This window comes from Notolepis coatsorum (assembly GCF_963971535.1).
Source record: "Notolepis coatsorum genome assembly, chromosome: 16".
NCBI classification, from domain to species: domain Eukaryota; kingdom Metazoa; phylum Chordata; class Actinopteri; order Aulopiformes; family Paralepididae; genus Notolepis; species Notolepis coatsorum.
In genome coordinates this window covers 26,920,020-26,945,226 of record NC_140180.1, presented here as the reverse complement: position 1 = coordinate 26,945,226, position 25,207 = coordinate 26,920,020, and the positions used below count along the sequence as shown (strand labels likewise).

At 43.6% G+C, this 25,207-nt stretch overlaps 1 protein-coding gene across 1 annotated transcript in view; it reads right to left on the bottom strand.

Annotated features, from left to right (window-relative positions):
- Positions 1–25,207, bottom strand: part of LOC311242859 (LIM and calponin homology domains-containing protein 1-like) — a 192,548-nt gene that overhangs the window by 88,197 nt on the left and 79,144 nt on the right. Inside the window, 1 exon segment of the mRNA XM_084331921.1 lies at positions 12,961–13,030. Within this exon segment, the coding sequence (XP_084188047.1) occupies positions 12,961–13,030 (70 nt within the window).

Genomic DNA, 25,207 nt, shown 5'->3' with positions numbered 1-25,207 from the left:
CATAGATCTGTCTGGGTCAGGCTAACGGGGCTCACAGAGAACAGGCGAGCACAAACAGGACGCCCAACATCACCCACTTCCCTTCTCCGGTGACTGCGACTACGGAAGCGGAGTGAACTCAAAGAGGACTCCAGTCTCAAGATAAACCCTCGAGAGGGAAGTGGAGGTTGATGAGAGAGAGAGAGAGAGAGAGAGAGAGAGAGAGAGAGAGAGAGAGAGAGAGAGGTGGGGGGGGGGGGGGGAGAGAGGAAAGGAGACAGATAATTGGGAGAGTAGAAGGATTAGGACAGTTATAGTGACATCAGAGTAAATGAAAAAATACTAGGACTACAAAAGACAATTAAAAGAGATGAGAATGAATGGATGTGTGCGGATGGTAGGTGTCTCCACTAACTTTAAAAGCTACATTGCTCATAGCTCCAAGCACGTTCATAGCATGTTTGGACAGTGACGACCTGGGCAATTACGGCCCACGGCCACGGGCCACTTCCGGCCCTTTGGGCGTCCGTGTCCGGCCCGCAGTAAATTTTTACAATTGGAGATAATGAATATTGAGCAGAATTAAGTTTCAAGTTATCATTGGTTTGGCCCTCTAACACAGTTCAGGTTTCTCATGTGGCCCCTTGTAAAAATTAATTGCCCACCCCTGATGTCAGTCGGAACACCGGGACAACTAGGATTGGTCAGAGCTTGCTATAATTAGCCTGCCCCGTTGTCACTGTCGTAATTGTAATCCATGTTCGGGTGATTAATATGAGGAGACAGCCAGGAGAGGAAACAATTTAGGGTTGATTTTTTTCTCTCTCCCTGTCGTGTTCCCACTTTTCTAGTTTATTTCACCTGAACTTTCTTCATGCAGTAGCCTACTGATGTACTGGGCTAATTCACTAACAATCATACAAACTGATGTAGCCTACTGGGCTAATTCACTAACTAGCATACAAACTGATTTGCTGGGCTAATTCACTAACTAGCATACAAACTGATGTACTGGGCTAATTCACTAACTATCATACAAACTGATGTACTGGGCTAATTCACGGGAGCATGTCTATGTTCCCCGGGTCCTATGTTCCCCGGGTCCTATGTTCCCCGGTAGCGATAAAAAAAGGTCCTATGTTCCCCGGGTTCTATGTTCCCCACTCCTGTTGCGGCTCCCGAAAAAGCGACCGAGTTGTGTGAGGGCCGACCATGTCAGCTTGCTTCATTTCTCTGTCATTACGGTAGTGTTCTCAAACGTACATGTAGATATGGTGCAACATGTGTAATTGTGTATGTGTGTGTGTGTGTTCTGGATGTAACAGTACTGTATATCTACTCCAGTGCCGTCTGACAGATTCGGCCAACAGACGCTGCTGGCGTGTAACAGAGATGTATATCTGTTATTTAGTCCTACTGGACATTTTCGTTGACATAAGTAGATTTTTCGTTTTTGTTTATTTAGTAAGTTAATATAAAGCGTGTTTCGAACGTTTTTGAGGTTGTTAAATACACGCTTTTGATTTCTTTAAGTGGCGAGTGACGTCTTTTTTGTGCTTATTTGAGAAGGGTCCAGCTGCACAGCCAGAGAGCAACGCTCTCAGGGCCGCGCTGTGACTGCTGTTCTGTCACTCCCAGCCTAGTAGTGGGCCGGTCGTTGACCAAACTTTATTTACATTTTTTATAAATCAATTATACCGGCCCAAAGGCGGGTCAGCCCACCGGGAAAATGTCCAGATTACCAGTCCAGCCCACGGCGCAGGCTTGTTGTCACTGTCACAAGTGCGCATGCTTTGAACAAGTAACGTTAGTTCAAAGCAAAGCATGTCCCCTGCCTGGGCAGAAGCGACCAAGTAGTGCTGTAGCGATGCAGGGGGGTGTACCTTTGCCAAACATCAGACATTACCGGACATTTTCAACTCCCGACTGTACATGTATATTGTGATATTTCTATAAAAAAATTAACAGCGTGCTCCATTCGCTGACTTTGGGTTCTTAAAGATAATGTTCGATTTTGGCCACTTGTAGCACTCATGAGCCGAACACACATCAGGCCGCGTTCGGTAGCGCCGAAGAAGAAGAAGCTTCACACACGAATCCACACGAGGAAAAACAGCTAAATATTTGTCAAAAAATTCCGTGCGTAACTTCAAGCTGATCAAGCGTGTCCTTAGAATTCCGTACGTAAATCTAAGCAGATCAAGCGTGTTTTTAGAATTCCGTACGTAAATCTAAGCAGATCAAGCGTGTTTTTAGAATTCCGTACGTAAATCTAAGCAGATCAAGCGTGTCCTTATGATTTACGAAACACAAATTGAGAGGTGTGTGGATCGTTTTTACGATTGTGGATTCTACTTTTGCGTTTGTTTATTTTTGATAGAAATCTACCCCCATAATAAGCTGCTGTGGATACTATGTGGCAAGAGGTTGGCTGATTCATGATCACGGTCAAATGCACACTAATACATCTCTTAACAGTGCAACTTTCACAGTCTTGTGGTACATGTCTGTGAATATATTACATTAAAATAGGGATGCCCCGATCACGTTTTTTGCCACCGATACCGATCACCGATCGTCGTGAGCCATATCGGCCGATACCGATCCGATACCGATTGTTTTTGATTAAAAAGAAATTAAAAATTATTTTATATCATTTTTTTCTTTTTTCTTTTTATAAAATATATATATTATATAATTAGACTTGTACTTGTATTATCTGCGAGACATCGCCACCATGTTTAAGTCAAAATGCTCGCTATCTGCAAACAGCTCCACTGTCTGTGTCCAAAAAGGATTCTCCGGCGCTGCAGCGGGACCCTATTGGTAACGTTATGGTTCTTTGGTCATTTCACATTCAGCAAGCCCTCAGCTCGAATACGCATTAAATCAATGTTATAAGACATTGATATCAAGAGCTATCTGTAGCTACTGCTAGCCGGCTAGATGACGTTAAGACAGAACTTTAGTTCAATGGGACATTTCGTTTTGAACAGTAAACTAACGTCAGCTAACGCAAGCTAACGGAGGTATGAACATGGACTACTAGACTTTCTGGATCATTTGTTTATATCAGGAGCTATCGGTAGCTAGCCGGCTAAATACCGTTAGACAATGCCTACTAAACGTGAATAGTTGACTGGGTAATTTTGTTTAAACAGTAACGATAGCTAGGTAGCTAACGTTAGCTCAGGTCGAATGCACTACAGACTCGAGCAGAGGAGCCGCCTCTCAGTCCTCTTTGTTTACAAACTCTACACGGGGGCGGGCGGGGCTAGGGAGGAGGAGCAGCGACAGTTTGCAGGTCCTGTGTGTCTGAGACAGACAGCGAGTGAGAGCTTCGCTTGATCGGTTTCCGCTATCGGCGAATATGACTCATTATCGGAATTCACAGATTGCATATTTATACTGAGTATCGGCCGATAACGATCGGTGGCCGATCGATCGGGGCATCCCTACATTAAAACATTTGCAAAACTAACTTTTCATAACTTACTGCATTGTTTTCATCTGCCAAGTTTCTCTGCTCTAGCCTCTCACATTGAGCGGGAATGACCATTGTGGCAGTCAATGAGGTACGGCCTTCCTCCCCCCCCCCCCCCCCCCCCGACAGCTTCCCTGATGGGCTGGAAGCCCAAGGCATGCTTACACCTTCAGAAGGCATTCAAAATAAGAAATGTAATATATTTAGACTAGGTCCCCAAAATGAAGTCAAAGTCAATGAGGATTTTGATACCTTGGAGGAATGGTGGTGTTGACAGCCTACAACACAGACAGCAGTGGTCACTAGCTTACTTGTATACACCTAAATAGAGGTAAGACTGCTGAAACTTGACAAGTTCTACTAAAGTGAAATATCCCTTTGAGAACAAATGTTATAATATTACTTTATTATTTACATTTGAGGGAATTTTATATTTTTACTACACTACATGTACCTACTATATAACATGTTACAAAGGGTCAGATTAAACCGAATATATATATTTATTACTTGAGATATATTGTATAATATTTGTATATCGTCTGATATCCCTTGTATATTCTTTGTACATATACACGGAATATCCCTTTACCTAGGTACAGGCCAGACCATAATATTCGTTCTCCTATTGGACAGCGACCCCCTAGGCGCCAACGGCCATACCCCCAATGTCTAGTTCAAAGCCACCGCTAAGACATGTCTCAACATGCCCAGGTTTGCGCAGTAATACGAGACAGAAATGAGGTTGGCACTAGATTATTCACCTTACGTATAAATACGGCGCAGGTGGATACAGATGCACTTAGTAACTAAAAGCTGAAGCCTTCACCACGATACAACGTGCTGTGAAGTGGGCCCGTTTTTGCCCCTAAATAGAGCCTTGAGACTGCGTGCGAATTGATAGCTAAAGTGTCAGAGTTTAACGCTGTATCGTCGAGTTCGACTTATTCTATTATAAAGTAATAGTCTATTATGTATAGTGTATCGTGCGGCTACCGTTCTACAGTGACCAGCATTACCACCGGTTCATCGTACCGAGCTAGTGTGCTTATCCAGGCTGGGCGGCCTAACCTTGTGCCGCCATCCGAGGAGTCCTAGACGAGAACCGTGTGGATATGTACACTGGATAACCTACACCGACGAATGCAGAGCCTTTTCCGGCTGGATTATATTGCTTTGGTACTGTGGCTGCTGGAGCAGAGAACCGTCTACCCCACTGCCGTGTGGGATCTACCCTGTGAGGAGCACCGTCGAGCCCGCCTCTAGGACCCAGAGGCTGGCTAGCTTTCATCCATGCTGCAATGCATACCGGAGTATAGCTGTTGCTTTGTCTAAGGACCAAGGGATTATTGCACCGTCTCCTGTACCTGGAGTCTCTTTATTCCTCGTTGATCCAGACTTTTGCTCCCGACAATTCCTCTCCCCTGCTGGCTTACAACCGGAGGGAACCCCCTTAGTATCTCCAGCTGACCTACGAGTGTGCCTTATATAATTCTTATGCTACAGGTGGTATTAATTATACCCATCGTAATATGCTCATGGACTTACGCTCTTGACCTATTTAAGTGTTCTTCGCCATATAAGCGCGACTCATAATTCTCAATACTGTAATCTACTATTGCTGCTCTTCTAATAAATATTCTAAACAGGACTTTCTTTGTTAAGCCGTGTTATTGTGTGGGTGTTCATCATACCGTGTACTGTATGGCCAGTAATTAAAGTACATAACTAAGTAGTGGTTTAATGATACCATACTCTCAATACAGTCAGGGAATTGTACCCCTCAGTTACATAACACCTTCAAGTACTTGCAACTTCTAATGAAAGTGTTTTGCCTGCAACACAGGCATCAATTCATAATGATGATCTTCAACTTTGAGCCAGCCAACTTAAAGAGGAAGATTGTGGCAGAGGAAGGGAACCTGTGGCCCTGGAGACATTTATCTTCTCTTGAATGTGATTGACAGCAACATTTGGTCTGTATAACTAAAAAAGTTGTAACGCTCAAAAACTCTGTCAAATTCATTAGTTCATCAACTGGCTCATTTTCAAATGGACGCTAGCTAGCTATCACAACTATCACAACATTAGTGGCATCCAAAAATCAACAGATTCATTATAACTTTATACACAGAACGTATTTGACACCAAGGAAGCTTTGCTCCATGAAATTAATTATGTGCTGGTGTCTGGGTGTCAGTTGCAGCTAAACTGTCCAAATTGTTCAAGATTAATGTCCCTCATTTGTCCACTTAGTTTTTTATAATCAGTATTTTATTGACACAAAACCTGCATATAGTAATTATCTCCAGTGAAACAAAAACACACACAAATAACAAATACATAAATAAATGAAATGAACAAAACAAGACAATACAAAAACAGTCAGCAACACAACAAAGCAAACAAGGCAAGCAAATCAAAAGATACACATTAACAATAGCAGTACTATACACAAGCTCACCTGGACAAGATATTCACTGCACTCATCACTATATTTATGCATCACATATCCTACACACTTACCCGTTACAAAAAAAACTAAACACAACTGCATTAAAAATCAGCCGCTTGCTGTCCTGCTCTCCAGACATCATCCACACACACCGACAAAACTCATAATAGTTTTTATAACAGGGTTGTGTTATCCAGGAGCAAGCTCATGATCTTTTCACATTATCTATGTATCTCAAGATATTCTCCCCACTTCTCCACATATTGATCGGTCCGGTCCATTGTGATATTTGTTCATATGAGGCAACTTTTGACAGTTCTGTGAACCATTCCTCAAAAAGAAAAGGGCTCACCAGGGTTCTTCCAGTTCCTCATTAGTATCTGCTTCCCCACCATCACACTGGTCTGGATCATATCTTTGGTCACGCAATGCAATGTTATTTGTGGGTCATTAAGAACATATAGCCTCGGGCAGAACTCATAATTGACATGGGTAATCTTTTTAAAACATTGATGTATCTTAAACCAATAGTCGCGGATTAAGTAAATGAACCAGTGTTCCTTCAGCACTAGGCATTTCCAGCAGTCAGCATTGTCATAAAGCTTGAGTCTAAACATTTTGGATGGAGTCCATTTGTCCACTTTGTTGATTTTGAATGACTTTTCTAATTTCGGTTTGCCAACAGCAGCAAAGAACTTGGTAGCTATGCGCTGGAAACGGCCTCATTCGCTCTCCGAGCATGGAGTGAGGAGGAGTGAGGCCTCACTCCACTGGCTCCCCGTCCGTCACCGCATTGATTTTAAATTACTTTTAACTGTTTTTAAATCCCTAAATGGCCTGGCCCCACAGTACCTGACCAAGCTGCTGTGTCTCCACACCCCATCCAGAGCCCTAAGGTCAGCCGACCAACTGCTGCTACATGTACCCAAGTCTAGGCTAAAAACAAAAGGGGACCGCTTTTTCCATAGCCGCCCCTAAACTGTGGAATAGCCTCCCCTTCTACATCAGGTCAGCCCAGACCATTGAGGTCTTTAAGTCCCAGCTTAAGACGTATCTATTCTCCCTGGCCTTTGGCCAGAGCTGAACCTGCCTCCTAGGTCGTTACTTTTAGTCCTTTTATGCCTTATTTTGTATTCTACTGCACTTTTCTTTCTTTTATTCTTATTGTTTTTATTTCTATCTGAACCCCTGCACTTATTTGTATTTGCACTTTTATATTTAGTACGTTTTGTATTATTTTCTTCTTTGCTCTATGTCTGTGAAGCACTTTGGTACAGTGACAACTGTTGTAAATGTGCTATAAAAATGTATTGATTGATGGACTATGATGTATTTGGACATTGTGTATTTGGAATAGAGGGTGGGTGCTCAGTGGGAGTGAACTTGTTTTTCCAGTTTTTTGTTAATCTTTTATTCATTTATATATTTGTATTAATGTATGTCTTTTTTCTTTTTCCTTTTCATAAAAGTGAACATTATTTTATTATTGTATGTTCGTTGTGATCTTGTGCAATACAAAATGTATAAATTGTTATAGCGCCACCATCTGGCCAAATTGCACCAAATTCAACACCGGACCCCCCTCCCCTAGGTCCTCAGGAATACACCCGCAGAGCGTGAAGCCGATCGGATGAAGGGTTCAGAGGTTAAAGGCCAAAAGTTACGTTTGTTGTTATAGCACTACCATCTAGTCAAATGGCACCAAATCTGACACCAGGACCCCCCCCCCCCCACAATACACCCGATTGGAAGCTGTGAAGCCGATTGGATGAACAGTTAGATAAGCAGTAAGATATGCGAGGGACAGACACACACACACAGACAGATCAGTATGCACACAGACATGCACGCACACCCACAGATCTGTATGCACACACACACACACACACACACACACACACACACACACACACACACACACACACACACACACACACACACACACACACACACACACACACACACACACACACACACACACACACACACACACACACACACACACACACACACACACACACACACACACACACACACACACACACACACACACACACACACACATGCAGTCAGATTCCTTTTCCTTTATAGTTAAGATAGATGAAACGGAGGGCGGCTAGGTGGTGTAGTGGGCAAGGCACTCGCCACCAATGTGGAGACGCTGGGTTCGCGTGTTCGAATCCAGCGTCTCCACATTGTTTTCAGTTTAGCTGGTCGTCCGCAGTAATACACATTGGCCGTATTACGGGGAGGGAAACTGAAGGGTGGGGATCGGACGTTGTGGATAGCGACTCCTACAGGTCGGTTGGTGCGCCTGCGCAGTAGAATCAGGAAGTGTCGGGGGCAGCGTGAGCCTCCCACGCGTTACTCCTCGCCACTGAGAGATCGAGCTGCGCAGGTGAAAAGATGCGACTGCTGTTACCTCAAGTACCGGAGGGGACTTGTGCTATGTATGACTTAGTCCACATTGCAGCCGGCTTGTGGGAGGCAAGAAACAGCGTTCGTGACAGGGGAGGGTTGAATTGGATGATACGAAATTGGGATGGGAGAAAATATAGAAAATGGGAGAAAAAGTGGATAAAAAAAAAAAAAAAATAGATGAAACGGAAAATGTTTCTGTTGCAAGTGAAAAGGTTCCTGCATTAACCCTTTAAGCTTAGCCTATAAGATAATAAGATAAGATGATTCTTTATTAATCCCCTTGGGGAAATTCGGGTGTCAAAGCAGCATGGGGGGGGGGGGGGATACAGGGTGGGGGGATACAGAGCTTCACAGTCCTATACAAATCAATGTGACGATGAAGGACTTCTTTGTATTGACATACAGTATGAGGATATGATGTTGAACAAGTACTTTTACTTTTGATACTTTTGTGGTACTTTACCAGGGTACTAGTCTATCAGGGTATTACTACTTTGAATCCTGCTGCCACCTCTCCACAAAAGAGTTAACATACTCTCAATACCCAGCCTGTACACTATTTTGATTTGACTGATATGTCAATATGGGTACAACAGAGGTAGCTAGCTTCAATGTCCCAAACAAAATGCAGAGAAAGAGAGAGAGAGTGAGGGAGGTTGAGAGACAAAGCGGTGAAGTGGATGTGCCTAAAGTCTCATTATTCACCCTAAATCCAATAACAAAGATACTTGAAACACGCACCTAAAGACAAGTTATATGTTCAGAGTCACAGTATATTATGTAGCCCACTATTTCAGGTGGTTTCAGATTGGAAATAAGACTATCTTTAGCTATTCATTCAACAAGCAAAAAGTTTGTCATCTGGGTCTGTATTTATAAAGCATCTTGTAGGAGTACTGATCTGACACCCAATTAGACCATTATTATGGCCATGTGATCTGAACAGTATTAGCTCATAAGTCATAGTGAGGTGTTTATTATGGCCATGTGATCTGAACAGTATTAGCTCATAAGTCATATTGAGGTGTATATTATAGTCCTGTTATCTGAACAGTATTAGCTCATCAGTCATAGTGAGGTGTTTATTATAGTCATGTGATCTGAACAGTATTACTATTAGCTCATAAGTCATAGTGAGGTGTTTATTATAGTCCTGTTATCTGAACAGTATTAGCTCATAAGTCACAGTGAGGTGTATATTATAGTCATGTTATCTGAACAGTATTAGCTCATAAGTCATAGTGAGGTGTTTATTATAGTCATGTTATCTGAACAGTATTAGCTCATAAGTCACAGTGAGGTGTTTATTATAGTCATGTGATCTGAACAGTGATCCTGGATGAGTAATCCTTTTCTTAGAAGTGTGATAAATACAGGCTCTGGCCCCATTAGAGTAGAATTACTGATCTGAGACCAGATTAGGTCATAAGTGTATATTATGGTCATGTGACCCGAGCACTGATCCTAGATGAGTACCATGGGCCCAGGTGTGTTTTTCTCAGAAAAATCCACTCAGACTCTGTCGATGAGAGCACAGTTCTTGACTCATTTTACAAGTGCCCTCAAGAGCAAATAAGCTGATTCTGTGCATAGATTAATCAACGTCTAGTGAATCAAATGAATAAGTAATGTAAACAGAACAGAAAAGTATGACTGGGACCAAAGACAGATATCACAAGACTAACAGCCACAGCATACACACAGCTTGCTGGTTCCCGGCTGTATACATAATTATGTACCGCTACGCTTTGCTGGCTTCATATATCACAGCCGGGCAAATGAACATAGAGTGAAACTAATGTGGTTTTGAGTGAAAATAATAACCCATTTTATGTTCCAATCACACAAAGTTGCATTCAATTCAACATGTCAGCGCCTAGAAAAGAGACAGAAGTTGAGCCAATTCAACAACTTCAGGGTAAGTGTTTGACAAATAAGTGGCCCAAATTTGATTGTTTAGGTAATATAAAATGTACCGTCGCCCCGGAGATATGAAGTACATTTTAGGGATGTACCAATTAGACTTTTTCCATCCGATACCGACGGCTGAACTTTGGGTATCTATACAAATAAAAGGTAAAAGTGTCTGTTGCAATGAAAAGGATCCTGCATTAAGGCAACCATTACTGAACCACCAAATATTTGCATAATGTCTAATCATAAAATTACATGCATCATTATGATCAATCTAAAAGCAATAAAACCAACCCAAGGCAAGATAGTTTCATTCATTTTCAATAAATACATGAACATAAAAGCCAATACTTATTGTGTAACCAGGTGTATGGCATCTGTGGTGCCTCTAAGCCTGGCCAGTTCCAGAGATTAGTCCCACCCCACTGACTTTGACAGCCTAGTCTTGAGAAGATAGACCCGGGGGGCCACATCCAGCAGCTTCTTCAGTAGCCCACGAGGTCATTTATTATATCACTTAAAATGTCCAAAACCATATTTGATTTGAAGATTTTCGGAGGCTCTCGCAAGCTCAGTTTTCGAGTTAGAGCGAAGATATGCCATATGGAACTACAGACCTTGAGGAATCCGGACAATGACATGCAGGTCATTTCATGCTAAATTACAGGGTAAGTGATGAAATCGCACTCCAAAGACATTTTGACAAGGAAAACAAACAAAACTGTAAGCCCAATTACAACGGGGTCCCTTGACCCCTCACCTTAAAATATTTGGATATAATTGGGCTCATTGGAACCATAAGAGGTTTTCAGCTACAACCATATCCAAATAATTAAACAGTGTAAACAATATAATTAACTCTGAACTGAATATGAGATAATGAGAAAGTAAACGATGTAATCAAAGGTGCAGATGAGGGTCTGTATGCCCCATCAGTTATATACATTACAATAAATATGGGAAATCTAACCACAGAATCACCATAAAGGCACAATTAGGGTCTACATGTCAAGCTGAGACTGCACTTTAAATACGCTGATTCATATACTGAACCACAGAATCACCAAAAAGGAATAATTTTAATCTAAACATAGAAACAAGCGCTAACCACAGACCCTCATGTTACTATGCTCTGGCCTCAGACATACAATAGATTTGTCAACGAGGCCCTCCTCAATAAAGTCTCCCTGCACTAGACTCTTCCTGCACACAGTGTTTACTGGACTAATCAAGGCACAAGTAGCTCCTGGAGAAGTTTTTGTTCCAGAGCCACACTGGTAGGGCATTAACATAGCTCTATGTCCAACAGTTTTGTTAGATAGTTAGCTAGCAAGACACAGGAGTGGGAAGGGGAGAGAGACTGACTTGTGTCACTAAATCTTCAACCAATTCTGCTCGTAGTTATTGCTATATAGGCTAATACAATAAACATTAAAGAAATGTGGGCAATATCTCATCAAGCTGAATCCATTCAGGGAAGCTAGTCACAATTTTCCTCCATCTGTAGCCGATACCCAATCCAGCCATTTAAGTCAGTATATAGGACCGATATCAGTATCGGCTCATTGCATCCCTATATTAATTTCACTTTAACATGAACCTTTATGTATTTATTGAACATTTATGAAACTATCTTGCCTTGGGTTGGTTTTATCGCTTTTCGATTGATCATAATGATGCATGTAGCTTTATTATTTAAAAAGATTAGACATGGGTGCCCCAGTGGCGAACCACATAACGCGCTGAGTCGCGGCACGGCCGACCCGGGTTTGATTCCCGGACCCGTCGTCATGTGCCGAATGTCTTCCCCCCACTCTGTCTCCCGTTCCTCCTCTCTCTCGCTCTACTGGACTGCCCAGTAGCAAAATGCGATAAACGCTAAAAAATAAATCTTGAAAAAAAGATTAGACATTATGCAAATATTTGGTGGTTCAGTAATGGTTGCCTTAACTTAATGCACAAACCTTTTCATTGCAACAGACACTTTTACTTTTTATTTTTATAGATACCCAAAAGCTCAGGTGTCGGTATTGGATGGAAAACGTTGAATTGGTGCATCCCTAAAATGTACTTTAGATCTCCGGGGCGACAGTACATTTTATATTACCTAAACAATATACTTATTTGACTTATTTGTCAAACACTTACCACGAAGTTGTTGAATTGGCTCAACTTCTGTCTCTTTTCTAGGCGCTGACATGTTGAATTGAATGCAACTTTGTGTGATTGGAACATAAAATGGGGTATTTTCACTCAAAACCACATTAGTTTCACTCTATGTCCATTTGCCCGGCTGTGATATGACGCCAGCAAAGTGCAGCCATACATACAGCCGGTAACCAGCAAACACGCAGCATACAAAGCACACATGCTCATACTGTATGATCTCCACTCTCAAGACACAGCTGTGCAGACAACATTGCTGTGTAGAGGCTGTGACCTTTCTTTGTTCCCAGCTGTTAAAGTTACACCACTTAATCTTAATCCATCACACAGTGGCTGAGACTCTGTCCTGCGGTGGCTGTGCTGGTTCCGAGTCAACGCGGTCCGGAGAGGGGAGGACTTGGGATGAAGTGAAGAGGATAGGGAGGTGACAGATGTTGGATGAGAGGAGATAACAGTGGGAGGATGGATGGAGGGAGGGATGGATGGAAGGAAGAATGGAGGGAGGGAGGGAGGGAGGGAGGGAGGGGAGAAAAAGACTCACCAGGCCAGCAATAGGAGTCGGAAGTCTGTTAATTTTCTTCACCAGACCAGGTTTGATAGAGCTTAGCAACCTGTATGTGTGAGAGAGATGGAGAGAGAGAGAGAGAGAGGGAGAGATAGAGAGAGAGAGAAAAGGAGAGAGATGGAGAGAGAGAGATGTAAAGAGAGAAAGGTGGAGAGAGAAAGAGAGAGAAGGCCAAGTTAACTTGAGGACAATACAAATATACTATTTCTTCAAATGTTTCTTCATGACAGTAAAAACTATTTCATGTACATAGCATACTGTACATAAGCCAAAAACCAAGTGACAGAGAGAGCAAAAGACGATAAGAAAAGCAGGTGAAAGACGGATATAGTGTGTAAATGGTAAATGGACTGCATTTAAATAGTACTTCTAGCCAAAGTGTTTTACAACTTATATCACATTCACACACCGACGGCGGAGGTGACCATGCGAGGTGTCCACCTGCTCACCGGGAGTAGTTAGGGGTTAAGTTCGACACACTGCTAGGAGGAGCCAGAATCGAACCAGGAACCTTCCGATTACCAGACGACTGCTCTACCTCCTGAGTGTGACATACAACCACGTTGTGAGGCAGCATTTAGTGAGAGTGAGAGAGTGAGAGAGTGAGAGAGTGAGAGAGAGAGAGAGAGAGAGAGAGAGAGAGAGAGAGAGAGAGAGAGAGAGAGAGAGAGAGAGAGAGAGAGAAAAAATCCACAGATAGAGAGTAAGAGACCCAGAGGAAACCCATTGAGGTCCTCATTGATTCTCCTGGACTCCAGAGCACCAAAACATCTGGCTGGGCCGTTTGAACATCAATGTGTCTCACTGGACCATCAGACAATCTGTGGTGCTACTATTTTATACAGTATAACACTGATGGGTTTGGACGGGGGATTCCCAGTATCTCTGTTGGCAGATCAGTCCCCACATTTGGAGTTTGGAAAGTCTGTATGTGTCCTTATCTGCAGAGCAAATGGAATGAAAAATGAAAGAGAGGAAGACCATGAAGGCCCCCCGAGTGGCGGAGAGGAAGGTCAGCGATGACATAGGTCCTAAATCAGCGTGAGGGGGTGAAGGGCGCATGCTACTCCTCGTTCCCCTATGTGCGGTTAGCTGGTCCCAGGACAGTGCGTAAGACGGGACAGCAGTTGATAAACAGGGAAGAGCTGTATGTAAATCTGGTCAGCTCTCTCACAAATACAGATGCACTCTGGACTCGTGGCTAAACCATATTCTAAGGTATTGCCTACAAATAGTGGATCAGTGTTTTTTTTCCCCTCTCTTTTCTCTCTCACACACACACACACACCTCCCTAGTAATAATAATAAACGTTATTTGTATAGCACCTTTCATACACAAAATGCAGCCCAAAGTGCTTCACAGTAATAATGTAGACATAAAATAGGCATCAAATTGGCATAAATAAAAGCAATGCATAAAGTGCAAATAAAATAGCTCTCATTTACAGTATAATAATCACAGTGTGGATGTAATGAGTCTAAGTGGCAGAGTGTATTAAAAGGCTAAGGTGAAGAGGTAAGTTCTTAGCTTACTTTTGAAAGTATTTAGTGATCTAGCCTCCCTAATGTCCATAGGTAGGGTGTTCCATAGCTTTGGTGCATAATTTGCAACAGCTGCATCCCTGATTTTCTTTTGGCTATGATTGGGAATCCTCAATAAACCAGTAGTAGATGATCGTAATGTTTTTGGGGGCACATAGTTGAAAATAGAATTAGCAATGTAGCTTGGTCCTGTTCCATTTAGTGCTTTGTATGTATATAAGGGGGAGGACCTTAAAATGTATTCTAAATGTTACTGGAAGCCAGTGCAGAGTAGCTAACACTGGACGTGGACGGATGTGGTCTCTCCTCTGGCTCTAGTTAATAGCGTAGCTGCAGTTGGAGTCTTTTTTTCTTTTCTTTGGGAGGCCGGTAAGGAGTACATTACAGTAATAAAGTCAGCTTGAGATAAAGGCATGGATCAGTTTTTCAGCGTTCTTTTGATTTATAAATGGCTGTAGCTAGGTTTAGCTATGTTTCTACGGTGGAAGAATGATGTTTTTGTCACATTGTTTTATTTTTTATCTACTTTTTTCTCCCATTTTCTATTTTTCTCCCATCCCAATTTCGTATCGTCCAATTCTACCCTCCCCTGTCTCGAACGCTGTTAGACCATGCCTCCCACAAGCCGGCTGCAATGTGGACGAAGCCTTGCATCACGTGTCCCCTCCGGTACTCGAGGAGGCAGCCGTCGCATCTTTTCACCTGCACAGCGCGATCTCTCAGCGGTGGGGGTCTGCGTGGGAGGGACACGCGGCCCCCGTCGCTTCCTGATTCTGCTGCGCAGGCGCACCAACCGACCTGTAGGAGTCGCTGTCCACAACGTCCGATCCCCACCCATCAGCTTTCCCACCCCTAACACTGCCAATTGTGTTAGTATGAACGACCAGCCAAGCTGATAGCAATGCGGAGAGCTGGGCTCGAACCCAGCGTCTCCTGCATTGGTGGCGAGCGCCTTGCCCACTACACCACCTAGCCGCCCCGTTTTTGTCACATTGTTGATGTGTGACTTAAAGCTTAGGTCTGAGTCTATGATAACACAGAAACTTCGGTTTTAATCCAAAGAGTAAGTTGCCACATATTGCTCAGCAGCATTTCTCTTTTGGTTATAGGGCAGACTTCAGTTTTGTCTTTATTTAATTTTAGGAAGTTGTTGGTCAACCATTTGTTTATTGCTAAGAGACAGGCAGAAATAGAGTTAATAGCAGTAGGAAAATTAGGTTCAGCAGAGATATACAGTTGTGTGTCATCTGCGTAGCTATGGAAACATACATTGTGTTCTCTAATGATGTCCCCAAGTGGCAAGTGGCAGCAACATGTATAGTGAGAATAATAGTGGACTGAGGCACCTCCCTTGTGGAACTCCAAAGTAGGTGTCATGTTTCTCAGAAGCATGATCACCAAGGCTGACATAGTATTTCCTCCTGAACCAGTTTAATACATAGTCAGAAAGACCAACCATGATTTATTAGGATATCATGGTCAATCGTGTCGAAGATAAGAATTTAGACTATATTTGCATCTGAGTTTAGTCTGAGGTCGCTAAGATTCAAGAGGTTTATTTGTCACATACATACCAGGGCATACAGTGAAATGCGGGAGGATATAAGCATAGTAAGAGATGTAATTGCCGAATTATAGGCAATAACAATTATAATAAAGATAAAAAATAAATAGTGTAAACAATATAATTAACTCAGTGGATATAAGAATATGAGAAAGTAAACAGTGTAATCAAAGGTACAGATGAGGTTCTGTATGCCCAGATCAGTTATATTATATGTTACAATAAATATGGGCAATAAAGAATTAGAAATATATACTATGAGTAAGTAAACGGTATACAGAGGTGCAGTAAGCACACAAGTTACCTTGGCATGATATACGTCATACGTTATACATTATACGGTGTAACACAGCAGTTTAGGCCTAACAAAATTAATAGTTGGTTTCCGGTTGCCGACCGACCCTGCCGATTTAGGTGTGACCCAATATAATATAATATTATATATATATAATATAATTTTTTTTTTTAGAATAAAGTTTCATAGAAATCTTAGTCAAACATTTAGTATTATGGATATTAAACATGCTGGCAGAGTACATGCATCCATGTTGTTGTGAACATTTTAATTAAATAAAGAAATTCCCTATCCATAGTCGCCGTGGGAAAGAATATATATAAAAAAAAAAATCCCTACCTACCCAGGGTCAAACTGACAACCAACAGGAAACCAACAATATATTTTACTTTGCCTTAGGTGGTAGGAGTCAGACACACTTAGTGATCAGACATTCCTAGTAGACATTCATTTGGACAGACTCAACATCTAACCTGTCAAAATGCGGTCACTTTTACGGCAGCGGGTGGTCGTGAATGTTAGTGAGAAGACTTTGCCGTCATCTCTCATTCGAAAGTAATGAGATCCATCTACCTTCTACTAGCACAGTGTGACCATGAACACGGGCCTCTCAGCAGAAACACCCTCTAAATCCTCCTTATCGTTACAGTTTAAGCCTTTTCACCTTAAAACATAGAACTCCTCAACCTTATAACCCCCCCCCCCCCCCCCCCCCCCCGCCCACTCCTCCTAAAAAGCCATGAAAGTTTAAGACGAGGAATGCACTAAAAGGGTGCCTGGGTGTCAGAGGACAGGACGGATGTCTTCCTGGTACGGCCCTTGTTTTTTTGAGGCAGACTAATCTCAGGGGAGACACGTCCTCCTACATCCTCTGCTTCCTCCTGAGGTCATCACAGGAGGTGTGTGTGTGTGTGTGTGTGTGTGTGTGTGTGTGTGTGTGTGTGTGTGTGTGTGTGTGTGTGCGTGTGCGTGTTAGGAGTGTAACAATCTCAATACAGAAATGTACGTTCAATATACAGTGTGTAGGGATTTAGAACTGTATCAATGATTCCCCGTCTCTCGTTGTTTTTCCCAGGTCTCTCAATTTCCTGTTTGTCGTCTAAACGAGGCATCCTCTCTATCAGTGAGAAGAGATGGGTACCGTTATGCAAACACACACACACAACCTTTTTATTTTTCTAAGCCAAACAATGTATGTATAACATATGATCAGAGCTCTGTAGTACGAAGAATAAAAAAGATCAAAATCATACAGAATTGGGCGGCTAGGTGGTGTAGTGGGCAAGGCGCTCGCCATCAACGCTGGAGACGCTGGGTTCGAGCCCAGCTCTCGGCGTTGCTATCAGCTTGGCTGGTCGTTCATACTAACACAATTGGCAGTGTTAGGGGTGGGAAAGCTGATGGGTGGGTCCTGGGCGTTGTGGACAGCGACCCCTACAGTTCGGTCGGGGCGCCTGCACAGCGAGGGTAGGATCTGGAGGGAGGTAGTGCGACCTTCCACACGTTACACTCTCCCAGTGAGAGTCTGCGCTGCCAGGCTGCACATGTGTCGGAGGAAAGCATGCGATAGTCTCCGGCCTCCCGGACCAACAGTAGGGAGGGGTGCACAACAACCAGGAAGAGGGTTGGGAATTGGCATAACGACAAACAGTGGGATGGGAGAAAAATCGGAAAAAAGGAGGGGGGGGGGGGGGGGGGGTGGGAAGATAATAAAAATAAAAATAAAAAATCATACAGAATTTGAAAATTGTTACACCCCTAGTGTGTGTGTGCGTGCGTGTGTGTCTACATGCAAGCCAATACATTTACGTACAATATCCTCCTGAGGAGGGCACCGTGAGGACGTGTTACTGCACCTCCTCCCCCTGAGGAGGGCACCGTGAGGACGTGTTACTGCACCTCCTCCTGAGGAGGGCACCGTGAGGACGTGTTACTGCACCTCCTCCTGAGGAGGGCACCGTGAGGACGTGTTACTGCACCACCTCCCCCTGAGGAGGGCACCGTGAGGACGTGTTACTGCACCTCCCCCTGAGGAGGGCACCGTGAGGACGTGTTACTGCACCTCCTCCCCCTGAGGAGGGCACCGTGAGGACGTGTTACTGCACCTCCCCCTGAGGAGGGCACTGTGAGGACGTGTTACTGCACCTCCTCCCCCTGAGGAGGGCACTGTGAGGACGTGTTACTGCACCTCCTCCCCCTGAGGAGGGCACTGTGAGGACGTGTTACTGCACCTCCTCCCCCTGAGGAGGGCACTGTGAGGACGTGTTACTGCACCTCCCCCTGAGGAGGGCACTGTGAGGACGTGTTACTGCACCACCTCCTCCTGAGGAGGGCACCGTGAGGACGTGTTACTGCACCACCTCCTCCTGAGGAGGGCACCGTGAGGACGTGTTACTGCACCACCTCCCCCTGAGGAGGGCACTGTGAGGACGTGTTACTGCACCACCTCCTCCTGAGGAGGGCACTGTGAGGACGTGTTACTGCACCACCTCCTCCTGAGGAGGGCACCATGAGGACGTGTTACTGCACCTCCTCCTCCTGAGGAGGGCACCGTGAGGACGTGTTACTGCACCACCCCCTGAGGAGGGCACCGTGAGGACGTGTTACTGCACCACCTCCCCCTGAGGAGGGCACCGTGAGGACGTGTTACTGCACCACCTCCCCCTGAGGAGGGCACCGTGAGGACGTGTTACTGCACCACCTCCCCCTGAGGAGGGCACCGTGAGGACGTGTTACTGCACCTCCTCCCCCTGAGGAGGGCACTGTGAGGACGTGTTACTGCACCACCTCCCCCTGAGGAGGGCACCGTGAGGACGTGTTACTGCACCTCCCCCTGAGGAGGGCACCGTGAGGACGTGTTACTGCACCTCCTCCCCCTGAGGAGGGCACCGTGAGGACGTGTTACTGCACCTCCTGTCCTGAGGAGGGCACCGTGAGGACGTGTTACTGCACCTCCTCCCCCTGAGGAGGGCACCGTGAGGACGTGTTACTGCACCTCCCTCCTGAGGAGGGCACCGTGAGGACGTGTTACTGCACCTCCCCCTGAGGAGGGCACCGTGAGGACGTGTTACTGCACCTCCTGTCCTGAGGAGGGCACTGTGAGGACGTGTTACTGCACCTCCCCCTGAGGAGGGCACCGTGAGGACGTGTTACTGCACCTCCACCCCCTGAGGAGGGCACCGTGAGGACGTGTTACTGCACCTCCTCCCCCTGAGGAGGGCACCGTGAGGACGTGTTACTGCACCTCCCCCTGAGGAGGGCACCGTGAGGACGCGCTCCCTCTGTTGTTCCCAGCCAACGCGCCACAACCGTCCTCCGATAACCATCGCTGGGTCGGGCTGCGTTACGATACGCCTGGAAAACAACATGATCAGACCTCAAAGGCCGCCGTGTGAAAGGAGAGGTGGACGGCAGACGGATGGATGTTGACGGGAGGAGGATCACACACACAGGGACTCTGCAAGGGGCACCCGGCTGTCGACAATGGAGCCGCTTCGGGCACGAGGGCAGATTTTGAAACTTGAGTGATGTGTGGAGGTTTTACTGATAGAGTACTGAGATAAAAGGTGTTTAGTCTTTCAGCGGAAGAGTGATGCACCACGTCTGACAGTTATGGGGGTAGTGGATAGAGGATTCATTGGACTTACTGTAGCTTATAAAGTAACCATAAATCAGTGAGCATGGTTGATAAACTCTTTGGTAATGCGCTTAATTCTACTGTATTCTATTGTGTGTGTATATATATATATATATATATATATATATATATTCTTCGTCAAATGTATATATTTTTTAGACTCTTTTTGTATCACAAACAGTACTGTATTTCTAAATCTGGTAAATCTGGTATGTCATAAATGTTTCTCTGGTCTGCATCCCCTTAACAATTGTGTGTATTGAGCTGTACTGTATTGTACCCATTCTGCAATCTGTTAATAAAAATGTTCAATCAATCAAAGTGGTTTTCAGATTTGTTCACGTTGAACACGGCAACAGACCACTGAATTACTATTGAATCGTTGCTCCACTCCCATGACGATTGTTTAGAAACGTTTCCACAATCAGAGGGTGCAAGGAATGCTCCGGCAACCAGCTCATTTAAGGACACAAGCTATTTTGTGTTACTACTTCACAACATTTGAAGCAGCCACTTCAGCACTAATGGAAGAGAGATGCGTAACAGTTGCATAGCTTATGTTGCCCACTACTGTATCTTCTCCACAGGTCTGACAGTGCAGGTCTCTCCATCCTCTCTGTCAGTGCAGGTCTATCTATCCTCTCCAGTCTTACACTCCTCTCCCCTCTGCCTGTGAACCTCCCCACTTACCAATATCCCTATATGGACCTTCCTATCGTTCTCCATACTGATCTCCCTACCGACATCCTTCCTACCTACCTACTGATTTCTCTATCTACCAACCTCCTACCTAACGAGTACGACCCACCAACCTCCCGACCGACCGACCGACTGACCGACCGACTGACCAACCTACCGACCAACCTACCGAACAACCTACCGAACAACCTACCTACTGCCCTACTTACCAACCAACCTCCCTATCGACCTCCCTACTATTCTTGTTACCGACCTACTGTACCTACTGATCTCTCTACAGACCTTCCAGCCTACCTACCTAGCTACCTACCGTGGACAAGCAGACAGTCTGACTACAACACCTGCACTTAACCAGAGTACAGACATCATAAATCTTTATGATATACTGCTACTGTTGAAAATAGATGGTTGCTATGTAAAAAATGCATACGACTTGTGTGCGCCCAGACACAGACATACCCACGCACAGCTGTTCTCTCTGAGGTTCTTATCTCCCCTGTACACTAAGGCAGAATTATAGAGGATATAAAGTGCACAGATTTACAGCAGATGCTGGAAGCAGCTCAAAACACTGAGGTGTTTACAACCAGCATCACATACATGAAGCAATAAAAGTCCAGACCTCCAGACCACTACAATAAGGTAGTGTTCACATCTAAAAGTCCACGGATAGTCCGGACTTTCTGGTGGATCAAATGTGAGAATGATACATTGTTTGATTCTGGTTTGCGTTCACACTGCCTTTTTTTGAGCTAACCTAATTTGTAAACAAAGGACATATAGTCGCCAAGTCATTCCATCTATTGGACAGATCAGTCACGCAGGTCATTCATTCTATTGGACAGATCATTTTCGGGAAATTCCCCCCTGAATCCTTGTAGTGAATGACAGCAACAATGGAGTCACACTGTAGTTTTTTACTTTCAACCGGCATTTTTCTCCAGACAGATCGACCCCCCTCTTTCAGTTTTTCACTAAATAATTTAAACACCTCAGTATTTTTATGAGTTTATACTAAGGCTGTCAGTTTATCGCGTTAATTCGATTAATTAATTACACAGCAAATTATTCGCGTTATGAAAATTAAGTCAAAATGTATTTAAAAAAAAATTATACATTAAATGTTTTACATTTTTTTTTAAATCTCATTCATTCCATAAGAACGTAGAATAAACATTTAATTTTTTTTTTTTTTTTTTTTTTTTTTTTTTTTTTTTTTTTTTTTTTAATGGTCCATTTGCATGTTCTTGGTATTTGATTCTAGGGACATCTATGGATCTCAGGGAATGTATTCCCAGTGTCAGAAATACTGTGTCTGTTACTAGGCTTGAGTAAATTGTAATGAACCAAATGAGAATATCAATTCAATTCTTTTTTTTCTATTTTTTTTCCTGTGAATAACACCAAGCAAAAATTTACCAGACCTGAAAAATCTAAGCAAATGAATAAAGGGAAGATGATTAAACAGAAGGTTTTGTAGATACAGTACTGAATTCTGCCATCCAGACACATGCAATTTGAAATATGATTATAGAATATAAAATATTAGGCCTAAAATGCTTATGAGATTAAAATGCGATTAATTAGATTAATTAATTACAAATCCTATAATTAATTAGATACATTTTTTTAATCGCCTGACAGCACTAGTTTCTACTAATAATTTAGAAATGTTATCTTCTGCCCATATCTCTAGTAGCCTTCACCTCGTCGCTCCCCCACGTCTGTCCTCGACTCATTACTGCAGCTGTCAACGCTAGGTGGCGTCCGTCTTCATCCCACAATGCACTGTAGGCTACTTTGCTTCCTAGATTAGGTACTATATACAGTTCGATTGCGTTCACACCAACAGCAAAACGCACCATGCTCCACTTTGAAAGGGACAGAGTCCCAACTTTTCAAGACGACCATGGTTCGGTTGTTTGGTCCTTACAATAGTTTGGTTTGTTGTGTTCACACCTCTCCAAACGAAACGGACTATTGATTTAAAGGGACCATGGTTCACTTAAAACGGACCAAACAGGGTAGGTGTGAATGCGACCTAAGACAGTGGTGGTCTAAGCCCTCCAGACCAATACATTAAGACAGTGGTGGTCTAAGCCCTCCAGACCAATACATTAAGACAGTGGTGGTCTAAGCCCTCCAGACCAATACATTAAGACAGTGGTGGTCTACAGTAAGACAGTGGTGGTCTACACTAAGACAGTGGTGGTCTAACATTAAGACAGTGGTAGTCTAACATTAAGACAGTGGTAGTCTACATTAAGACAGTGGTGGTCTACATTAAGACAGTGGTGGTCTACATTAAGACAGTGGTGGTCTACAGTAAGACGGTGGTCTACAGTAAGACAGTGGTGGTCTAACATTAAGACAGTGGTGGTCTAACATTAAGACAGTGGTGGTCTACACTAAGACAGTGGTGGTCTACACTAAGACAGTGGTGGTCTACACTAAGACAGTGGTGGTCTACACTAAGACAGTGGTGGTCTACACTAAGACAGTGGTCGTCTACATTAAGATAGTAGTGGTCTACATTAAGATAGTAGTGGTCTACATTAAGACAGTGGTGGTCTACATTAAGACAGTGGTGGTCTACATTAAGACAGTGGTAGTCTAACATTAAGATAGTGGTGGTCTACATTAAGATAGTGGTGGTCTACATTAAGACAGTGGTAGTCTACATTAAGACAGTGGTAGTCTAACATTAAGATAGTGGTGGTCTACATTAAGACAGTGGTGGTCTACATTAAGACAGTGGTAGTCTAACATTAAGACAGTGGTAGTCTAACATTAAGACAGTGGTAGTCTAACATTAAGACAGTGGTGGTCTACATTAAGACAGTGGTGGTCTACATTAAGACAGTGGTGGTCTACATTAAGACAGTGGTGGTCTACATTAAGACAGTGGTAGTCTAACATTAAGATAGTGGTGGTCTACATTAAGATAGTGGTGGTCTACATTAAGACAGTGGTGGTCTACATTAAGACAGTGGTAGTCTAACATTAAGATAGTGGTGGTCTACATTAAGACAGTGGTGGTCTACATTAAGACAGTGGTGGTCTACATTAAGACAGTGGTAGTCTAACATTAAGACAGTGGTGGTCTACATTAAGACAGTGGTGGTCTAAGCCCCCCAGACCAGTACATTAAGACAGTGGAAGCTACAGGGGGGCGACAGTGGCTCAGGAGGTGAAGCGGTTGTCTGGTAATCGGAAGGTTCCCGGTTCGATTCCCGCTCCTCCTGGGCAGCGTGTCGAAGTGTCCCTGAGCAAGACACTTAACCCCTAATTGCTCCTGATGAGCAGCGATAAAGCTCTTTGGATAAAAACACTATATAAATGCACACTTATTTAAGCCAGACCTCAAGACCACTACATAGTGGTGACAGTGGTGGTCTACACTAAGACAGTGGTGGTCTACATTAAGACAGTGGTGGTCTACATTAAGATAGTAGTGGTCTACATTAAGACAGTGGTGGTCTACATTAAGATAGTAGTGGTCTACATTAAGATAGTGGTGGTCTACATTAAGAAAGTAGTGGTCTAACATTAACTCAATGGACGCCAAGGGGGCGCTGTTTACCTTCTGGTTAGAACGCCATCGCTGTAATGCAATGGGGAGAATGCCGTGTTTTGTGAGTGCTAAAAATATATGAAATATTATAGCTATGGATATAATATATATATATATATAATAACACGTCGATTGTCAGTGAGTTTCTTCCAGTCAACATGCAAAAAACAGATCATTCTTTCATACATACATTTCCGTTTTATACCGTGGTGAATATGAATATAGTTCCAGAGCAATTCTGTCTAATCTCAAGAAACTCAAGCAAACCACGCTTCAATGTATTTCCTTAGAAATCGTGCCATTTGTCGCTTGATTTATGAATCGTTCTGAAAATAATGCTAGATTATCTGTATTATATGTGTCCTCATGCACGATACAGAAGCGGGGCTGAAAAAACGCTTCTCCGTGCTTTGGTCGCAGCCAACGGCAGGCACACACACACACACGTGATCGTTACGAAAGAAACATCTGATTAACCCAAGATTGGTAACATAGATTCCTTACCTCCAGTGGCGGCCGCCACTGGGGGGCGCTAGGGCGCCGCCCCCCCTTCAGGCCCTGCCTGGTTATATGAGAGTAGAACAAGAATAAGTATCTTTTTGTTTTTTGTTTTATAGCCCTATAAATAATATAAACATGTTTAAAATGAATAATATTTACTCATTTTAAGTATGTTTGTATTTCCAATGCACAATATAACGTTATTATCGCAATTAAAAAACACTCGTTTTCCAGAGCAGGAAGTGACATCATGTTTTTTTTTATTTTTTCGTATTTCTCGGCCCGGGCTATACGCGATAGCGCTCTGAGTGCGCGTCACAGTTTGATCGCTGTATCCGTCACAGCCAATCAGTGCATAACGCGTTGTGCGTTGAAATATGACTATTATGTTGGAATCTGGGCGCGATTTGA